This window comes from Borostomias antarcticus (genome assembly GCF_949987555.1).
Source record: "Borostomias antarcticus genome assembly, chromosome: 16".
NCBI lineage: Eukaryota > Metazoa > Chordata > Actinopteri > Stomiiformes > Stomiidae > Borostomias > Borostomias antarcticus.
The window spans coordinates 15173937-15192547 of record NC_140249.1 but is presented as its reverse complement, the minus strand read 5'-3'; the positions used below and the strand labels follow the sequence as shown (position 1 = coordinate 15192547).

Below are 18611 nucleotides of genomic sequence, written 5' to 3'. Positions count from 1 at the left end.
TGGTCTGGTGTGTGTGTCTGTGTGGGGGGGTCTGTGGAGTGTGTGTGTGGGGGGGGGCGACAGGCAGACAGAGGCTGTTTATGTTTTGCGCAGGTCTGTTAAGACGACAGCGATTCTCGGGCGGCCAGATGAAGTCAGCACATTCCTGCCGGGCAACCCCCCCTTCCGTCGCCCCCCCACCCCCCCCACACACACACCTTATTAGAGAGCCGTCGGTCCAGCGCCGAGCCCCAACGAGGGGGTCAGACGATTGTAGCGGGGGAGGATTTTGGGCGAAAGAGTACGAGCCCTTGCGTAACTCTGGCCGGGTGTTTGTGGCGGTTACACAGACCCACACGTCATTCCACCACAAACTAATCATTTGCCCACGTGTACAATACCTAATACCTAGGCTAGTTACTTTAAGCTTGTGCCTTTACCCAAGGCTTTTCACTGTGAGTATTGCCTTGTCATGTCTGTAATATAAAGTGTAGCCATGAAAGTGCCTCGTCAGAGGGAGGTCTGTCTGTAACATCATGTACATATGGGGCGGCTGTAGCTCAGTTGGTAGAGCGGGTCGTTCAATGATCGAAGGGTCAGTGGTTCGAATCCCAGCTCCGACTGTCCACATGTCGAAGTGTCCTTGAGCAAGACACCTAACCCCAAATTGCTCCCAATGAGCAGGTTAGCACCTTGCATGGCAGCTACCGCCATTGGTGTGTGAAGATGTGTGTGAATGGGTGAATGAGAGGCCATTGTAAAGCGCTTTGAGTGCCGCTAAGGTGGAAAAGCGCGATATAAGTGCAGTTCATTTACCATTTACCATTTACATGTTCAGTAGCTGTTACCTCAGGCCGACTAGCTGCTGCTTCTCAGCCCAGACAGGCCTGGGATCTGGGACGTCTCTCCTGGTGGGATATGTCAAAGAGGATATCTCTCTTTCTCACCCACACACACACACACACACACACACACATGTAGACACACACATGCACACATACACACACATGCACATACAGACACACATGCACGCACACACACACACACACACACACACACATGTAGACACACGCACACACTTGCACACACACAGACACACATGCACGCACACACATACACATGTAGACACACTTGTACACACACACATGCACACACAGACACACATGCACGCACATTCACACACACGCTAAGCTGACAGAAGTGCTTTACTCAGTGCGCGCCCGGCGGGCCGGACGTCAACAAAATCCCCACCCCGGTCATGACGGCCCGGATAGACTCCCCCGCGCGCGCAGGCCGGTGGCCCGGCTGACGTCAAACCACCAGCGGTTACGTATGGAGACAGCCTGAGGAGACGCTAACCCGCTAGGCTAGCCTGAGGAGATGCTAACCCGCTAGGCTAGCCTGAGGAGATAACCCGCTAGGCTAGCCTGAGGAGATGCTAACCCACTAGGCTAGCCTGAGGAGACGCTAACATGCTAGGCTAGCCTGAGGAGACGCTAACCCGCTAGGCTAGCCTGAGGAGACGCTAACATGCTAGGCTAGCCTGAGGAGACGCTAACATGATAGGCTAACCTAGATAACCAGCCCAGCAGGGAGACTGAGGAGGCTGCTTGTGTGACACAACTCCGCCTGGGGGCTTGTGTTTGCATTAGCAACAGTGTGTGTGTGTGTGTCACCGGTGATGTCATTTTCACCCCGTTCTATTTTAACCGCGGACAAAAGCTAAACCCGCTACACGTCACTCTCGTACTCACGGGTCACCGGTCCGTTGAGCTGAACTTCCTCTGTGACGCCGACGCACACAAACCGGTTTTCCCATCCGAGGCCGATAGCTTCACACACACACACACTCCGCTCTTAACGCTCCCCGTCTCTTTCCCCTGCAGAGAGGAGTCGGTGCCATGAGGTGCTGAGCCCGGACCCGGCCCAGCCCGCGGTTCTGAAGCCCGACTGACCCGACCCGACACCTGGCCCGCCAGCATCATGGAGCTGAAGGTGTGGGTGGACGGCGTGGTGCGGGTGGTCTGCGGCCTCTCTGAGGACACCTCCTGCCAGGACGTGGTCATCGCCCTGGCCCAGGCCATCGGTCAGTAGCGCCTCAGTCCCTCCTCCTTCCCTGGAGAACGCCGTTTCAGAATAAAACCCAGAGTACGGGTATCCTTCCAAACCGGCGCCCCCTGCTGTATCTCCACATGCACTGAAGCTGGAGCAACACGCCGCAAAACTCCCTCGCGCCATTTCAGAACGAGGTGGAGCTGTTTTCTTGCATACGTATTTAGGGGTGTGATGATGACAAATGATATATACATTTGGGTACCCAGAAAAGCTCTATACAAACTATTACAAAATCATTCAAGTTTTGTTAAAAAAAAAATATTGTCATAGTATGGTATCATATTGTGAGATGAGTGCATCGTCACACCCCTCATACGTATCCAGACTTCTCTGACCTGATTGAGGAGCCTGGGCTCTAAGCTGGGTTCCAGAGGCGGGGGGCTAGTGGTCAGCTTGGAGCTGCCTGGGAGGAAGTGTCTGTAGTTCTGTCCGTCCAGAGAGCTGCCTGGGAGGAAGTGTCTGTAGTTCTGTCCGTCCAGAGAGCTGCCTGGCAGGAAGTGTCTGTAGTTCTGTCCGTCCAAAGAGCTGCCTGGCAGGAAGTGTCTGTAGTTCTGTCTGTCCAGAGAGCTGCCTGGCTCACCAGGGAGCGTCCGTCCTCGTTACCCAGCCCCGGTTGAAACCTTCGTTTGATTGTGTAACACGCCTCACACAGCTGTCTGTCTCCTCATTGGCTGAAAAGAGAGAGTTTTTAGGCGCCTAAGGGGACCTATCTGTTCACCATCCAGCGCAGCTGGGCCCGGTCCAGCCCAGCAGCAGCTTAGAAACAGAGGCAGCACCTCTAGTGGGTTTGATGTCGGCCGCAAGTCTCCATTCTGCATTTCTGTCAAAGTAAAAAAGGAAAGTAATGTGGGCCTGATATCAGCCTCGGTGGTTGATGATGATTGTGATGCTGATGAGGGCAGGGCTCTGTTATATTTCTGTTTTGACTTTCTCTCTCTCCTCTCTCTCTCCCTTCCTCTCCTTCTTCCTCTTTCTCTCCCCTTCTCTATCCCTCTCTCTCCCTCTCTCTCCTTCCCTCTCCCCCCCCCTCTCTCTCCCCCTCTCTCTCTCTCCCTCTCTTTCTTTCTCGTCCCCTCCCCCCCTCCCTCTCCATCCCTCTCTCTCCCTCTTTCTCTCTCTCCCCTTCTCCCCCCCCCCCTCCCTCTCTCTCCCTCTCTCTCTCTCTCTCTCTCTCTCCCCCCCCCTCCCTCTCTCTCCCTCTCTCTCTCTCTCCCCCAGGCCAGACGGGTCGGTATGTTCTGATCCAGCGCCTGCGGGACTCTGAGCGTCAGCTGCTGGCCACCGACCGTCCCCTGCAGTCCCTGGCCAAGCTGGGCCAGCACGGCAGCGAGGTCCAGTTCTTCCTGCGCCGCACGGGCCCCAGCAGCAGCGACGGTCCCCCCGGCGCCGCCCCCCCCCCACCCCCTGCCCCGCCCCCCGGAGCCGCCCCGGCGCGGCGGTCAGCCCAAGAAGTCGCTGACCTTCAACCTGGGGCCCTCCACCTCCCCCAGGACCAAAGCCAAGCAGCTGAGGAGGCCCCCGCCGTCGGACTCCCCCGAGAGGAGGGCGTCGCCCGGCCCGGCGCGCCCGCCCCACGCGCCCCCCTCGCCCTCGCCACCCCCGGCACTCCCCTCGCCCCCGGGGGGTCCGTCCAAAGACGAGGCGTTCCGCCAGGTGCTCCAGCAGCAAGAGAGGCTGCGCGCCATCGAGACCCAGCTGGAGGCCCTGGACCGGGAGTCCCGGGGCCGGGAACGCCCCTCGCCAGGCCCCTCCCCCTCGCCGGAGGCCGGCGTACGGGAGGAGACGGAGCTCCTGGAGCAGATGGCGAGGAGGAACCGGGCGGAGCTGGCTGACGAGCCCCTCTGGGAGGAGGAGCTTCGGGCGGAGTCGGAGCGCGAGCGCGGGTTGGAGCGGCGTCTGGCCGAGCTGCGCGCCAAGATGGACGACTGCGGCCGGCGGCTGGGCGACTTCGCCGCGCGCTCCGTCCGCCTGGAGCAGGAGATCCAGAGGGAGGGGCGGGAGGGGGGCGGGGCCGAGCCGGGCCCCGGGGAGGAGGAGGGCGCCGTGAGGGAGGAGCTCCGGAGCCAGGACAGGCGCGGGGAGGAGCTGGAGGCGGAGCTAACGCAGACGGACAGGGCTCTGGGGAAGGCGGAGTCTGTGCTGCAGGTAAGGAGAGAGGGCGGGGCCCTGGAGAGAGGGGTGTAGCTGTGCTTAACCCCCCCCCCCCCCCGCTCCTAAAGCCCCTTCCACCTACCCTGCCCCCTCCTCCTCTCTGCACACGCCAGCAGTCCGCCCACACACACACACACACTCGCCACGGAGGGAGACAAACAAATAAAGGCCAAAAGGCATTATTGGCAAAAAATGATGTCCTAAAATGATATATACTGATATATAATACTGATATTTATTAGGGAACCGATGATGATATCAGCGACGTTGTGTACTTGTATCCTTTGAATCTGTAGTATCTTTAGACCATGTTAGTAATGTTGCTGAACTGGCCTGATGAGTGCTGTCTCCTCTGAAAGTGTGTGTGTGTGCTTGTGTTGTGTATATATGCCATTGTTAACATCTGCATTTATTTGTGTTCTTGTATCTGAAATTGATTTGATTTGATAGATTTAATAAATAAATAAAAAACAGAATAAAAATCATTCACGAATAGCAGTAATGTTCATTGTCGTGGCCTTGGCTTGGTTAAGCCGTAGTCACCCCGCGCTAGCTGCCTGTTGGCCTCACGTGTCACAGACATGGCTGTTGTCATAAGGCTGTGACTATAAAAGGCCAGCCCGGTTGGAAGGGTGAATAAAAGGCTAACCCAGTTACAAGTGAAACTCAAACCTCCTCATGATCCACATGAAACCCTAGACGTTGATCTGCGCAGGACCGAAGCCGGGTTCGGGTGTCATAACAGCGCCCACGCCTAAAAGCTTCGCGGGTAACGCCGACGTGATAGAAACGTGGATAGGCTTTCAGCGCGTCGCCGCAAGTGTGCAATCAGAAACCAGACCGTCGCCGTTCGTGTCATTTCCTCCTCCAGCGGCTCTGGTCTCCGGTCTGATGTGTTTCTGATTGGATGACTGTAATCCTCGTCTGATGTGTTTCTGATTGGATGACTGTAATCCTCGGCGCGCCTCATCAGGAGAGAGCGCCGCGCGACATCTTCAGCCTCTTCAGCGGAACAGACAGGCCGCGCTCCGCCGCCGGCTATGAAGCTGATTGAAAGACAATGAAAAGCTCATTTGGAGTCAGTCAATCATCTGAATGGGCTGGTGGTGACTCTCTTTGGGGGGGGGGGGGGGGGGGGGACAGATTTACACTGTGTTCTACGAGACCTGGTAATGGCTTTATAACAGACGCTGGCGATGTGGTTCACGGCCCCGACGTCAGCCGGTGGCGCGGAGACCGCGGCAACGTGTGCGTTGATGGTCACACAGACCCCCAACGCGTCGCTATACAACAACGTCGATACAGATGTCAGACTATGAGATGGACCTTGTTTTTGAGATGCTTTGTTTTTCTCCAGACTAACTTATCTGTCTTTATATTGTTTTTTGTATTGTCGACTGTTGTCTTGACTGTAACCTACTGTGTACCGCTGCTATCCTGGCCAGGTCTCTCTTGCCAGAGATTCTAATCTCGGTGAGACTTCCTGGATAAATAATGGTTGAATGAAATAAATCCAGACACAAATAGGCTGTGTTTGGTGTACAGTGCAGACACAGATACAGTTTTTGATGCGTCGACACAAACCCAGCCGCTAGTCCGGCCCGGTGAAGAGTCAGGTCAGGATGGAGCTGCGGTGTCATCAAGCTCCGTTCATCTCACATGAACCAGTAGCCTACGGGGCGTCCGTGGCTCAGGAGGTACTGGACAGTGGCTCGTCCATTGATCGTCCTCCTCCCGTCCACATGTCGGAGTGTCCTCGGGCGAGGCACCGAACCCCAAATCGCTGCCAACGAGCACGGCTAGCGCCTTGCATGGCAGCTGACACCTCTGATGTGTGAATGAGCGCATGAGAGGCCATTATAAAGCACTTTGGATAAAAGCGCTATATAAGTGCGGTCCATTTACCACTCGCCACTGTAGGAGTAGGGCGTGTGGCGCTGTAGGCAGGCCTGATCGGCCTCCCGGCGCGGTAGCCGATGATTGTGATGAAGATGCTGGTGAAAGCAGGGCCCCTGTCATCAGTCTAATAGAGACGCGGAAGTGTGCCCGGCCGGATCTATAGAGGATCCATAACATGCAGGTGTCGGGGTGTGACCCCTTGAACTGACATATCGCCTCAACGCAGGTGCGCGATCAATGGAGGTTGATGGATCAGTGTGTTCGCGCGCATCAGTGACGGACATCTAGGCCTAGTCCATAGGCGTATAGACGTGTGTGTTTGTCCATTATATAAATCTGAGTTTACTCTTGAGCACCACCGATGATCAAGATGAACTCAAACTTTCTATAATACACACATGCGTAAACTGTTCGTCCCTCCTGTAGGCTGTGTACAGAAATTAGCTGGCGGTTCACAGTTGCGCGCGACCGCCGATTGTACTGTACATAGCTCGCGCCCGCACACACGTCACACGCACCGTACATACAAACATCGCACACACATTAGGCTACACTCTACACTTACAGTAGCCTACACTCATCGCACTATTTTGTTTATTGTGTTTTGTATTAGAATTTTGTACTGCTAATCTGCACTGCCCTGTCGTTGCACTGTCCTGTCTCGTCCCTGCACCCTGTCCAATGTTGTCTCCATGTTATGCACCTGTGACCGAAGCAAATTCCTAGTATGTTGTCAGCTGCCTGGCAATAAACGGATTCAGATTCAGATGAATGTTACAGTAAGTGATGGGGTGGGATACCCATCCGCAGTCCTATGAGACTCTGCTGCCCTCCAGTGGTCATAGTGGTGCGTTGCGGCGAGATTCATATCCGTCAGGGCTTCACTAGTAAATGTGTCTTTATTTGCTCGTTGGCTCTCCCTGCACTTTACTTTAACCTTACAGCATAATTACTGTGAAATATTGTTTTTGACAGTACAGGGTGGCTGTGGCTCAGGAGGTAGAGCGGCTCGTCCGGTGACCGCAGGGTCGGCGGTTCGAATCCCGGCTCCTCCTGTCCACATGTCAAAGTGTCCTTGGCCGAGACACCGAACCCCAAATTGCTCCCAATGAGCAGGCTAGCACCTTGCATGGCAGCTGGACGCCATTGTTGTGTGAATGTGTGTGTGTGTATGTGTGTGATTAGGTGAACGAGAGGCCATTATGTAAAGCACTTTGGATAAAAGCGTTATATAACTGCAGTCCATTTACCATTTACAATCGCTCCGATAAGGGCTGCGGTCGGGAGCCAGGCTCGCTAGGCTAGACGGTTGGGCGGTGGACGACAGCCGGTTGACCGACCTCTCTCCTCTGACCCCCCCCCCCCCCCCCCCCTCCAAGAGCAAGCAGGCGGAGCTGGCAGAGCTGAACAAAGAGCTGAGGCAGTGCAACCTGCAGCAGTTCATCCAGCAGGCCGGCGTGCTGCCCGCCACCCACTCACACTCCCGCACCGACCTGGAGCAGCTGGACCTGGTGCAGTTGCTGCACGAGGGCTACCGGAACGGAGGTAGGGATGCGCGCGCACCACACGATGACGTGTCGCCGATCGTCACCCGGTTGTCCGTCCAACCTCCTCCGGTCTCTCTCTCTCTCCCTCCCTCCCTCTCTCTCTCTCTCCCCCTCTCCCAGGCCTCTCCCTGCTCCCGTCGGAGTCCCCCCCCCGGCCCACGGCCAAGCGGTTCCTGGGGCACCCGCGCAACCTGCAGAACCCCCTGGTGTCCAGTCTCAACCCCGAGGGTGTGTATGTGTGAGAGCCCGCCCCCCGCCCCGCCACAGTCTCCGCCTCAGTCTCACTTCCTGCCTCGGCTTCTACCCTCCGACCCGGCGCGGTGGCCCCCTGCTGTGCCCCTCTGACACCAGGGTGAAGGCGGAGCCTCTGCTAACCTTAGCCACCCCCCTCTGGAATCCTCCTCCTACGGGCCTGGCCTCTTGTCTGTCTGTCTGTCTGCCTGTCGCCTGCCTGCCTGTCTGTCTGTCTGCCTGTATGTCTGTCTGTCTGTCTGTCTGCCTTCTGCCTGCCTGTCTGTCTGTCTGTCCCTCTGCCTGTCTGTCTGTCCCGTGGGTCTTTCGTGCTCCCAGCTTCCGCTCACGCCTACGTTCCTCTCCGTTCTTCTTCTTCCTTACCTCCTCTGTTCTCTCCATCTCCATTTCCTTCCTCTGGATTTCAATCTCTCTCTCTGTATTCTGCTGGACTAACAGTAGGTGTGTGTCTCTCTCTCTGTATTCTGGACTAACAGCAGTTCTCTCTCTCTATTCTGGATTAATAGTAGTTGTCTCTCTCTCTCTGTATTTTGGACTAACAGTAGTGGGGTGTCTCTCTGTCTCTGGACTCTCTCTGTATTCTGGTCTAATAGTAGTTGTCTCTCTCTCTCTCTCTCTGTATTCTGGTCTAATAGTAGTTGTCTCTCTCTCTCTGTCTGTATTCTGGTCTAATAGTAGTTGTCTCTCTCTCTCTCTCTCTCTGTATTCTGGTGTAATAGTAGTTCTCTCTCTCTCTCTCTCTCTCTCTCTGTATTCTGGTCTAATAGTAGTTGGGTGTGTCTCTGTATTCTGGACTCTCTCTCTCTCTCTCTCTCTCTCTGTATTCTGGTCTAATAGTAGTCGTGACCCTTGGCTGCTCCAGCGGTACGTGGTGCAGCTGTGAGCTCTTCCTGCCCCCCCCCCCGGGCCGACTGGTTCTGCCACTCTTAACAACAGTACTGTTCTCTACACAAAGACAGACCGATGCGTACGAACCTCACGGCCTTCAGCGTCTCCCGCATCAGAGAACGCCTGTAACAGACATGCCGATTGTGATTTAGACCGAGAGAGATACGAGACCGTCGACTGTCGACGTTCGCCTGTATGAACCGGACATACAGCGTTTGTTCCTATACTGTCTTGTACTTCCAAAGAAAGAGTCCTTACTCTCCAGGCCTCTGTGGAGGGGGAGGGGGGGGGGGTGTTGCTCTGTTCCTCCTCTCTCCTGTGAGAAGCCATGAGCCTGGTCTGGACACCCACAAAGACATTCTAACTCTCTTCCCCTCAATGCAGCGTTTACCGATCTCATGACTAATGCAGCTTTCAGCAGTCCGTGTCAATTCTATAACATCTCTATTTGGGGGGTTCTGGAGAGAATGTCTTTCACAGGTGTCAGAGTAGGGCCATGGCTTGTGTACAGTCTGATGTTGGCTTTGCCTCTGCCTGTTCCCGATTGCGGTGAGGGCCCCCTTCCCCCCTACCCGGCCTCGGCCCTAACGCATTTAACCTTTCACCTCTGACCTGTCAGCTCGAAACGTAGGCCCAGACAGGAGTAACGGTACCGGGAGGTCAGGGAACCGCCCGACCCTGTGGTCACACGTTCACCTGCGAGCTTCTGAAACACATTGGTGTGTGCACACACTATCGGGGTCAGAGGTCAAAGGGTTATATGTGCGACGCCATGCTCTCCCTTCTTCCTGGTTGCTGTGGCGTACGTCCCGGGGTGTTTCTGTGCTGTGGGCTGTTCCATCACACCCCTCCCTAAAACCTGGGCCCCTCCCCTCCCTCCGCCTGGGTGCCGTGCTTCGGCTAAAAGCCGCTCGATAAGAACGATTGGGGGTTAACGAAACACCCGACCTGGATTTGGGGCTTCTGATCCGGGGGCTGTTAAAGTGTGTTCATGACCAGGCCGAGCGCAGCGAGCATCACCCCACTTATCTTTGTGTGTCTTGCAGTCTTGACATCCCGAGAGTCGTCATGGAGATAAAAACAAGGACCGCAGGGCCGGGGGACTTGTTCACTTTCTGTCACCGTCACCTGTTTAACCCCCACTACGCTGTCTGTGTAACCACTGTCCTTATCCTGACTACCGTGATATATATACATAATGTATATACAGAAATATATTTACAGCATTTTGCTACCTGTACACTGCAAAGTATGTATCAAATGTAAAATAATTGTAGGAAACTTTTACCCAGATGAACGTTTACTTTGTCTGTGTATTTAAATATAATAAAAATAAAAAATAAAAAACGTGCATTGTGTTTTAGATAACTTGGTTGTCGTGACGTGATTTCTTCTGGGTTGTTGGAGGAACCACACACCCTACACATCTATCTATCTACCTATCCGTCTGTCTGTGTCTGTCTATCTATCTATCTATCTATCTGTCTATCAGAAAGCCTCTCTAAATGCCTTATGAATACATCATAGGTGCTACTACAACATGAATGGAGGGGCTGTTCTGTATGGTCTTATTGTATAAAACCCTGTGACACAAGGCTGCTGTCGGCCAGGGTAACGGGTGGCTTACAGGAAGTGTTCCCAGGGTGCCGTAGGAAATGGGGCATAGTTCTTGGCCCAAGTTTAGCATGGCGGGGTGGGGGGGTGATATAACACAGCAGCATACATAAAGTAGACGACCTAGGCCAGGGGTGGCCAACCCGCGGCTCTTTGCCCGTCAATGTGCGGCTCCTCCATCCATTCCCCCAAAAAGTTGGCTTGCGCCTCTTCCATCCTTTAATTAAAAAATAAATTCATTCATTCCATAATAACGTTTCTCTCTCTCTAGTTTCGCTGTGCATTTCTTCCCGCCCATTTTAGTTTATTGCAGATTTGTCATAAAATCATGATTCGTTTCGCTAGTGAGGAAGTCGCGTGAGAACCACTTCAAACCAATCATATAGGTAGCAAATCACCTTGGTAACAAAATTATTAGGTGCGTTTACATGGACAGTTTGAATCGGTTTCAAATAGGTTTGGAAGACCAAACCGATTGAAAATGTCATATAAACACCTCAATCCGACTGAAATGCCCCAACCCGATTGAAATCCCAATCGCTTTCAAGGAGGTAGTTTAAACCTTTTCGAAACCGTTTGGTCCGTCATGTATACTACCTTGAAACGGATTGATGCTGCGTTCTGCGTTCATTCTGCGCATGCTCAAGACTTGACTAATCAAGGCACGCTCGACAGTTCCGTAGTCAGCTGTTTGTAACCATCGTAACGCAATCACTCACGGCTGCGTGGGCGTTCGAAACATTTGTTTCGTTGTCGCATGTAAACATCCAACCAGTTTACTTTGTATCCCATGTATACGCTGAAGCTGAAATCAGCTTGAAATCAACCAGATTGAAAAATATTTGTCATGTAAACGCACCTATTGTAAACAAAATAATTTGCTTTCCGTGGGTCATTCTCTTTTACGACAAAAGCTAACGTAGCCTAGGCTACTGTACACAACCAAAGAATGGCTGGAAAGAAATGCGCAGCTAAAAGAAAATATGAAGACGAACACAGGACATTTTTTACCCGAGTGGGGAGAGTAATTTTTTCTTCATAGAACGTAATGGTAAGCCATTCTGTCTGATATGCCAGACATCATTGGGACATTTCAAAGCCTCATCTCGAGCCCAGTCCAGCCCAACCCAGTCCAGCCCAGCCCAGTCCAGTCCAGCCTAACCCAGTCCAGCCCAGCCTAACCCAGCCCAGTCCAGCTCAGCCTAACCCAGCCCAGTTCAGCCTAACCCAGCCCAGTCCAGCCTAACCCAGCCCAGTCCAGTCCAGTTCAGCCTAACCCAGCCCAGTTCAGCCTAACCCAGCCCAGTCCAGCCTAACCCAGCCCAGTCCAGCCTAACCCAGCCCAGTCCAAAATATATTATGTCAGAAAATATCTTGTATGTATTAATTTTAAATAAATTAACTTTAAATGTATATTTAATGGACAATAATGTTTTTCTTCTTATTTTAGACTGGGGTGCCTTGGGATTTTAAGGACTTATGAAGGGTGCGGTGACTGAAAAAAAGGTTGAGAAACGCTGGTATATATGGTGTGGCTCTGGGTGGTAGGCTACCACAGTAATTTTTGTGGCTCTTAGTCTCTGACTGGTTGGCCACCCCTGACCTAGGCTATAGGAGCTGTCGGATAGGTACAGTATCCTGGTGCTGACACATGCACACATTCAAGATGGTGGATGGTAATGCGTGTTATTCCTTCAGACGGACGTTCTAATCTCTGGCCGGGCTCGTGGCAGTTGGGACCTCCGTTCAGACACTCCCCACTTCGACTTCCTCCTCAAACTACCGCGCAGCTTGTGTTGTTCTTATATGTTGGGCTAGATTCTTTTTAGGAGAATGCAATATGTGAATATAGCAAGGTGAATCCCAGTCAAACAAGCCCTGGATCCCTCAATAGTTCTGCACCCAGGGCATATTTAGACTATATATACTCGGTTGACACTTTATTAGGTAGGCTACACGTGCTCGTTGACGCAAATAGCCTGCTCCTCAACAGCTCCTTCTGCAACTCGATAAAGCATGTAGACGTGGTGAAGAGGTTTGGTTGTTGTTGTTCGACCAAACCGAACGTGCACGACTGCGTGATCTAAGCAACTTTGACCGTGGTGTGACTGCCGGTGCCAGACGTGGTGATTCAAGCATCTCAGAAACGGCCGCGCTCCTGGGAATCTCGCGCACCCGTTACTACAGTTTACAGGGAACGGTGCGATCAAAAATAAAACAAAATCATCCAGTGAGCGACAGTTCTGTGGGCGAAAACACCTCGTTAATGAGAGAGGTTAGAGGAGAACGGCCAGACTCGCTCAAGCAAACAGAAGGGACACATGCTCAAATAACAAGTTTATAATTAATAATAGTGATGGTCAGAAGGGCACCTTGTTGAATCCACACCCCAAATAATTCAGGGTGCTCTGGAGGCAAGAGGGGGCCCTACTCTGTCCTAGATAGGTGTAACTATACGTAATAAACTGGCCACTGACTGTAGGCTATATCAGACAATCCCAATTCTCCGGATCCCTATGTTGACCGCGAGGAACAAATATGCATGCGGTCTGAGACGGTTGGACCACCACCAGCACACTCACACAATCCCTCCGCTGTCGAGCTCTGGAAATATTGTTCTTGCTCACATGTTAGGAATCCCAAGGGAAGCACGTAGACATTTTTGTTTGACTGTCCATATACTGTACACTAGTTCACCCAGCTCACTTCTACATCCTCATGTTTATCTAGTCAGCGTTCTCTCTATACATATCAGTAATTGAAGACATTTTGGTATGTTTTGAAGGAGAGGGACACGGCCTGCTGTAGAGGGCTGCACTGTTTTGAGATTAGGATGAATTGAGTGAAATTGGATTATGGAGATAAAATGAGGGATTGTCTGGCTAGGCAGGGCGTCAATAAGCCCCTGCGGTCTCCACGTTCTCCCTGTCTTCTGGTTTCCAGCGTCTTCTCTGAAGCATACCTGCAAACCCTGGAAAACACACACACACACACACACACCCTGGGCCACGTGGCTGGGTCACGCTGCCATGAACTTGCGTGGGAAGTGAAACGTTCAAGGATCGGTCACGTGGCCAGTCTTGGCGGAACAGACAAGGCAAGTAGAAAAAGGACACCAAAACAAAGAAATTGAGAAAACTGGATAATTTCCCTGTCAGGGATTACCACACTCGAAAGGCTTCCGGTTTCAGAGAGGTCTCTTCATCTTTGGAAAATATTTTGTTTTTGGGCCATAGCCACTCAGTCACACTGGCCCTATCTTTTACAGACACGTAGGCCTAGATGCATCGAAGCAAACACACAGACACACAACCTCACCCACTCGAAAATCTAACCATCAGGACAATCTCATAAACAGGAGAACATTAACAGATTATGATGGGTGCTCAGGGCGAAGCAATGTGGGTATTAGGCCATCTTACAGGCACAATACACTCAAAATGAACCCTCCAAAAATATGTTTTGGATGGTTCAACTTGAGGTAAAAAAAGCTTGATGCCCAAATGTAATAGACTGAGGTGCCAACTAGAGCATGCATAGTGATGGCAGTAGGGCAGTAAATGTCACCATGCTGTAATCGCTCATGGTGATAGTGTGTTTGGGATAAGGCCCTGTTGGAGGGTGAGCCTCTGCACGTCCACATCCTGCTGGGAGAGGCAGGGACCCAGTAAAGGATCTGGCACGACGCCCTTAACTTATACCACTGAGTCATAAATCAGGTCATAGGCTTGTCACACACACGCATACACACACTACAATACCTATAAATGGTAATGCAGAAATGACTGCCTGACGCCACACTTGATCTCAACAGAACCGTTTTACTAGGTCTCTTCAGGGATACACGGTGTACACTTCAGACATGCTGTCGTTGAAAAGAAATCTGAGAAAGTACATTGTGTACAATTACAGACATGGGCACAGATGAGGGTTTGAGAAGCCCGTCTACTAGCCTACATCAAACAGAGCACATTCTGTAAACACTCACCGAGTCCTGAGAGACGATGGAAAGTGATCTTTACTCAGTGGGTATTTTTATATTGATGAAGAAACCGCTTAGGAATGAATTAGGATACAGTACACAAGCAGGCCACTGGGAGGGCCCAGTGAACAACCAATGTTGAAGCGATCATCTCCCACACTGGATGGAACATGATGAACTTGCGGATAAATTATCTTGATTAGAAGGTCTGTGCCAGACAGTGGGTCGTTCCCCCGGACAGAGATGAGGAGAGATAACCCCAAAAACAGGTTAGCCGCTGTCACACGCACAGTGGAATAAGTTACTGGCGCAATGTGCGTTAGTCAGTGGCTTACCTGCTTTTAGATTTCAAGGATTAAAAATCCCTCGCCGTGGGAACACGAGGTTCTGTAGGGAAATACCATTAACAGTTTTGTAGTAGGCATAATAACTAACAAGTAGCCTACTAGCCCACTAATAATACAAATATCACATAGGCTACTCACTACAACGACTTAGCCTAATAATAATAGTCTGTCTGATAACGATATAGGAATGATAATGACAGGTTAACACTTAATCTATCAAAAGCATTGCATGATGGCCTAATAATATTCATTGTGTTTTAAGTTCTACTGTATAGCCTACTGTTGTCGAAACACCGTCCATCAAAACTTTGACAATTAATCCATAGCTAATCTCAATTCAATAGCTGACTGTCCCAACAATAGATCATTTCTATTGTTAAATATTTAACCACATGCTTCCAGTCTCAGCAGCCTACCTGTCCAACTTGCTAAATTTCCACCACAGGAAAATAATTTTATGACACCATACCATATTAAAACACTGTATGGATCAATTTCAACACAATTTGGTAGGCTAAATAATCACAAATATGAGGTATCATATAAAAAATAGACGCTTACCAGTCAAGTTTTCTTTTCAAACGATATTTTTAGGAGAAAAAAAACGTATACATGGTTTGACGAGTCCCAGGCAGTATGCATGAGCACGCTCCTCGAAAAATAATGACAGTATTTCATTAAAGTTAAGTGCATTTCAAGAATACAATGTAGTCTACACCAAGCAGAAGTTCAGTTCACTTGCACTATCCCAACCCTGCCCACTCCCCTGATCTGCAACCTGGCCTGTATATGCAAATTATACAGTTACTGATGTCTCATAAAGCCCGTGGATTGTACACTTTCTGCTGTATGTCCCGCCCAATGAAGACAACCATCGAATTAGAGCGACCAAGGGGCGTGATTATCTCTACCAATGCGTTTGGTGGATTTTCTGAGTTATAGTTGGGGTGCGGCGCGTTCATTTTTGCACGTCTTACATTAGGAATGAACCATTTTCACGTCATCGATTTCCTGCCATGGGCGAGATTCTTCACAACTGGGTCCACGACCAGATTCATCTCGTGTAATTTAGGCGAACCGTTATGCAATATTGGTGACAGAAGTCAAAGAACATGCATTTTAACTCGATTTGAGAAAGAGTGCTCTACCCGTACTATAGAAAGTGGTTGAACTCTGTTCGCTTGTGTACAGTGTTGCCATGAGGCGAGTGTGGCTGTGCACGTACCAAGGATGCAGTGTGCATGTCAGTATGGATCTCGAGCCAGTGCGAGGCTAGTGAGACGGATGACTCTGTCTGACGGACTGATGGGGGTAGCGCGTCCAAACTAGGCTATTCAAAACGCACCGAAAGAGAGTTCAGTTCAAATTAAAAGGGTTGCGATTCAGACCTGTGTTGTGTCTAGACTACAACAAAGGAATATCCCCTTGGGATCCATCTAATCTGAACAAAACACTTGGTCATTATATCATAGGCCTACAATATGGGCTTTGGACACAAGTCACACCGTGTAACCTATTCATTTAACTTTTAAATATATAGCCTATTTTATATGTATAAAGTATGCTGAAATAGTAGGGAACGTAATATTTATGATTTAATCCACTCTAAAGGTTGTCAATGAGTTCTTATAAGGGGTATAATCCAATTTTACCTGTGTTTAAATAAATATACCTTTAAATAGTTTGGGCGTGGGACTGCTTGTTGAAAGATATAGTTTGGGCCTAATAACCACACTAGTTCAAGATGATAGTCACGATGATAAATTATCCCACATAATGTAGGCTATGGAATTAGAGTTACCCTGTTTTTGTGCGTGTCTGAAAGCCACGCAGAAAGTGGTTGTAAGCCAGCGCAGCATGGAGAGCAAATGTCGGGTTGTCCCTCCCTCTCTTCCCTTTTGACTTGCAGTCCCCATTCCCTTGTTGACCTGTAGTTCTATGTTGCTACCATAAGAGGCAGTGGTCCCAGAACATCAAAACAAAACACTATGACACCATTGATGGTGCGAGTTCAAAACCTACAAAACTCATGGGTTCAAAACTCGTGGTGTGGGCAGTTTTTTGTCACTGGATATTATAGAAGCTATGTAAAAATGCGGTTACCTGTTGGTTGTATGTCAGTTATTGAACATTTGAAATACTTCTGTTTTGAAATTATACCTACAATATGTGTCTCAGTAATTACCCATTATATATATACCCTTTTACTGTTGGTAAACAATTAAAGGAGAATGTTCTTTTTCGACAACCTGGACCTTATTTACGGCATATTATACGTTTGAAAACCACAACAAGCCCTTGCTTTAGGGAAGCACAACTAGCGATGTATAAAAACAGATTGATGAAAACAACCGTTTCGCGGCAGAAAATAAATTTTTTAGAAGCTGCATTCTCAGTGCCCCGTCCGCCGCCATTACATGGATATACTTGGCTTGCAGCGCATTTTTAAATTTCTTCTACAGGCCTCCGAATTACACCAAAGTTATCTCGGTGAGCCGTAAATAAGGTCCAGGTTGTCGAAAAAGAACATTCTCCTTTAAGTGTGTGCATTTTGGCAACAAAATAATGAACTACGGATGCCACCTGGTCCATCAATCAAATGCATCGATGGTGCTATGTCAGTTATTGAATTTATGTGGTAGAGCCACTGCCCATAAATAAACGAGCGTGGGTCATATTTGTTAATTAAAGACCCTTTTACAGCCAACGTCGGCACAAGTGTGCGCGTGCATTCTTGAAACAGTGGCAGGGGGAGACAGACGAATTCAGAGCAAGGAGCTTTTAGTGCAAAGACTAGTTTTTTTATATACCATCAAGATGTCTGGCTGTTGCGTCTACAGGTGTACAAATCGGCGCTCTAGTGGATTCAAACTTTCGTTTTAATTTAGTTTTATTCGTTTGAAGAGGAAACCGGCCTTTTCAGAGGAACCGGAGTCGCCTGTGGCTATAAGTCATTAAAGTCGCACAGAAATGCGTGTAGTGTACAGTGGTGCAGAGTCAGTTGATATCACTTGCCCCCTGCCAAAGAGTAGCTCAGAAGAAGCCCCCTGCCAACCAGCAGCTCAGAAGAAGAAGACTGTCCGTTTATAGTACTCTGGTTGTACTGTACATAGGTTCTCACTCATTATCACAATGGCACACATGCCACCCCCTGGATCAACAAGTGAACATGTGACACCTTGCACCTTGTCTATACAATAGACAACTGACTCTGCACCACTGTACACTCGAACCAACACCTGAAAACACTTGAGCAATTGAACACCTTGTCTATAAAATAGACAACTGACTCTGCACTACGGTATACTACTGTACAGTATACTTGACATGTTATGTAATTGCACTGCCTGTATCATGGACAGTCACAGGCATCCATGATCAGATGGGATAAGTAGATACTTAAGCGTGATACTGATAGAATGCTAGTTTGCCAGTAAATGGGACACCATTCTTGTGGTGTTGTGATTCCTAGGACAATGAAGAACTATCAACACTAAAAACGAATCCTGAAGATTTTTTCCAGATGTAGTCTTCAAATAAACACTGTCTATATGTATATACCTGTTGTTTTAAAAAAAAATATATATATTTGTAACTTCTATGCACATTTACATGTGCATTACATTTCTCTCTTCTTTACAAAGATGGTCACAACCACAACATGTCCTGAGAGCACATGCAAAATAACATCTTATGGCTACTTTTAAAGTGTATGTATGTTTAATAAAGCATTTAGGAAAAGTTTCAATCAAGACTTGAGTATTACCTATTCTGTTCAGTACTATGTTTAGAATTGTTCAATTGTGATATTATTACAATTGGGCTTTCAGGTCTGCC

The 18611-nt window shown here is 49.8% G+C and overlaps 1 protein-coding gene across 1 annotated transcript in view; it reads left to right on the top strand.

Annotated features, from left to right (window-relative positions):
- rassf7a (Ras association domain family member 7a) overlaps positions 1-10123 on the top strand; it is a 37778-nt gene extending 27655 nt beyond the window's left edge. The window contains 6 exon segments of the mRNA XM_084451096.1: positions 1866-2065; positions 3313-3472; positions 3474-4239; positions 7524-7689; positions 7812-7919; positions 9878-10123. Of these exon segments, the coding sequence (XP_084307222.1) occupies positions 1963-2065; positions 3313-3472; positions 3474-4239; positions 7524-7689; positions 7812-7919; positions 9878-9909 (1335 nt within the window). The 5' untranslated portion in view covers positions 1866-1962 and the 3' untranslated portion in view covers positions 9910-10123.
- The last annotated feature ends 8488 nt before the right edge of the window (positions 10124-18611 follow it).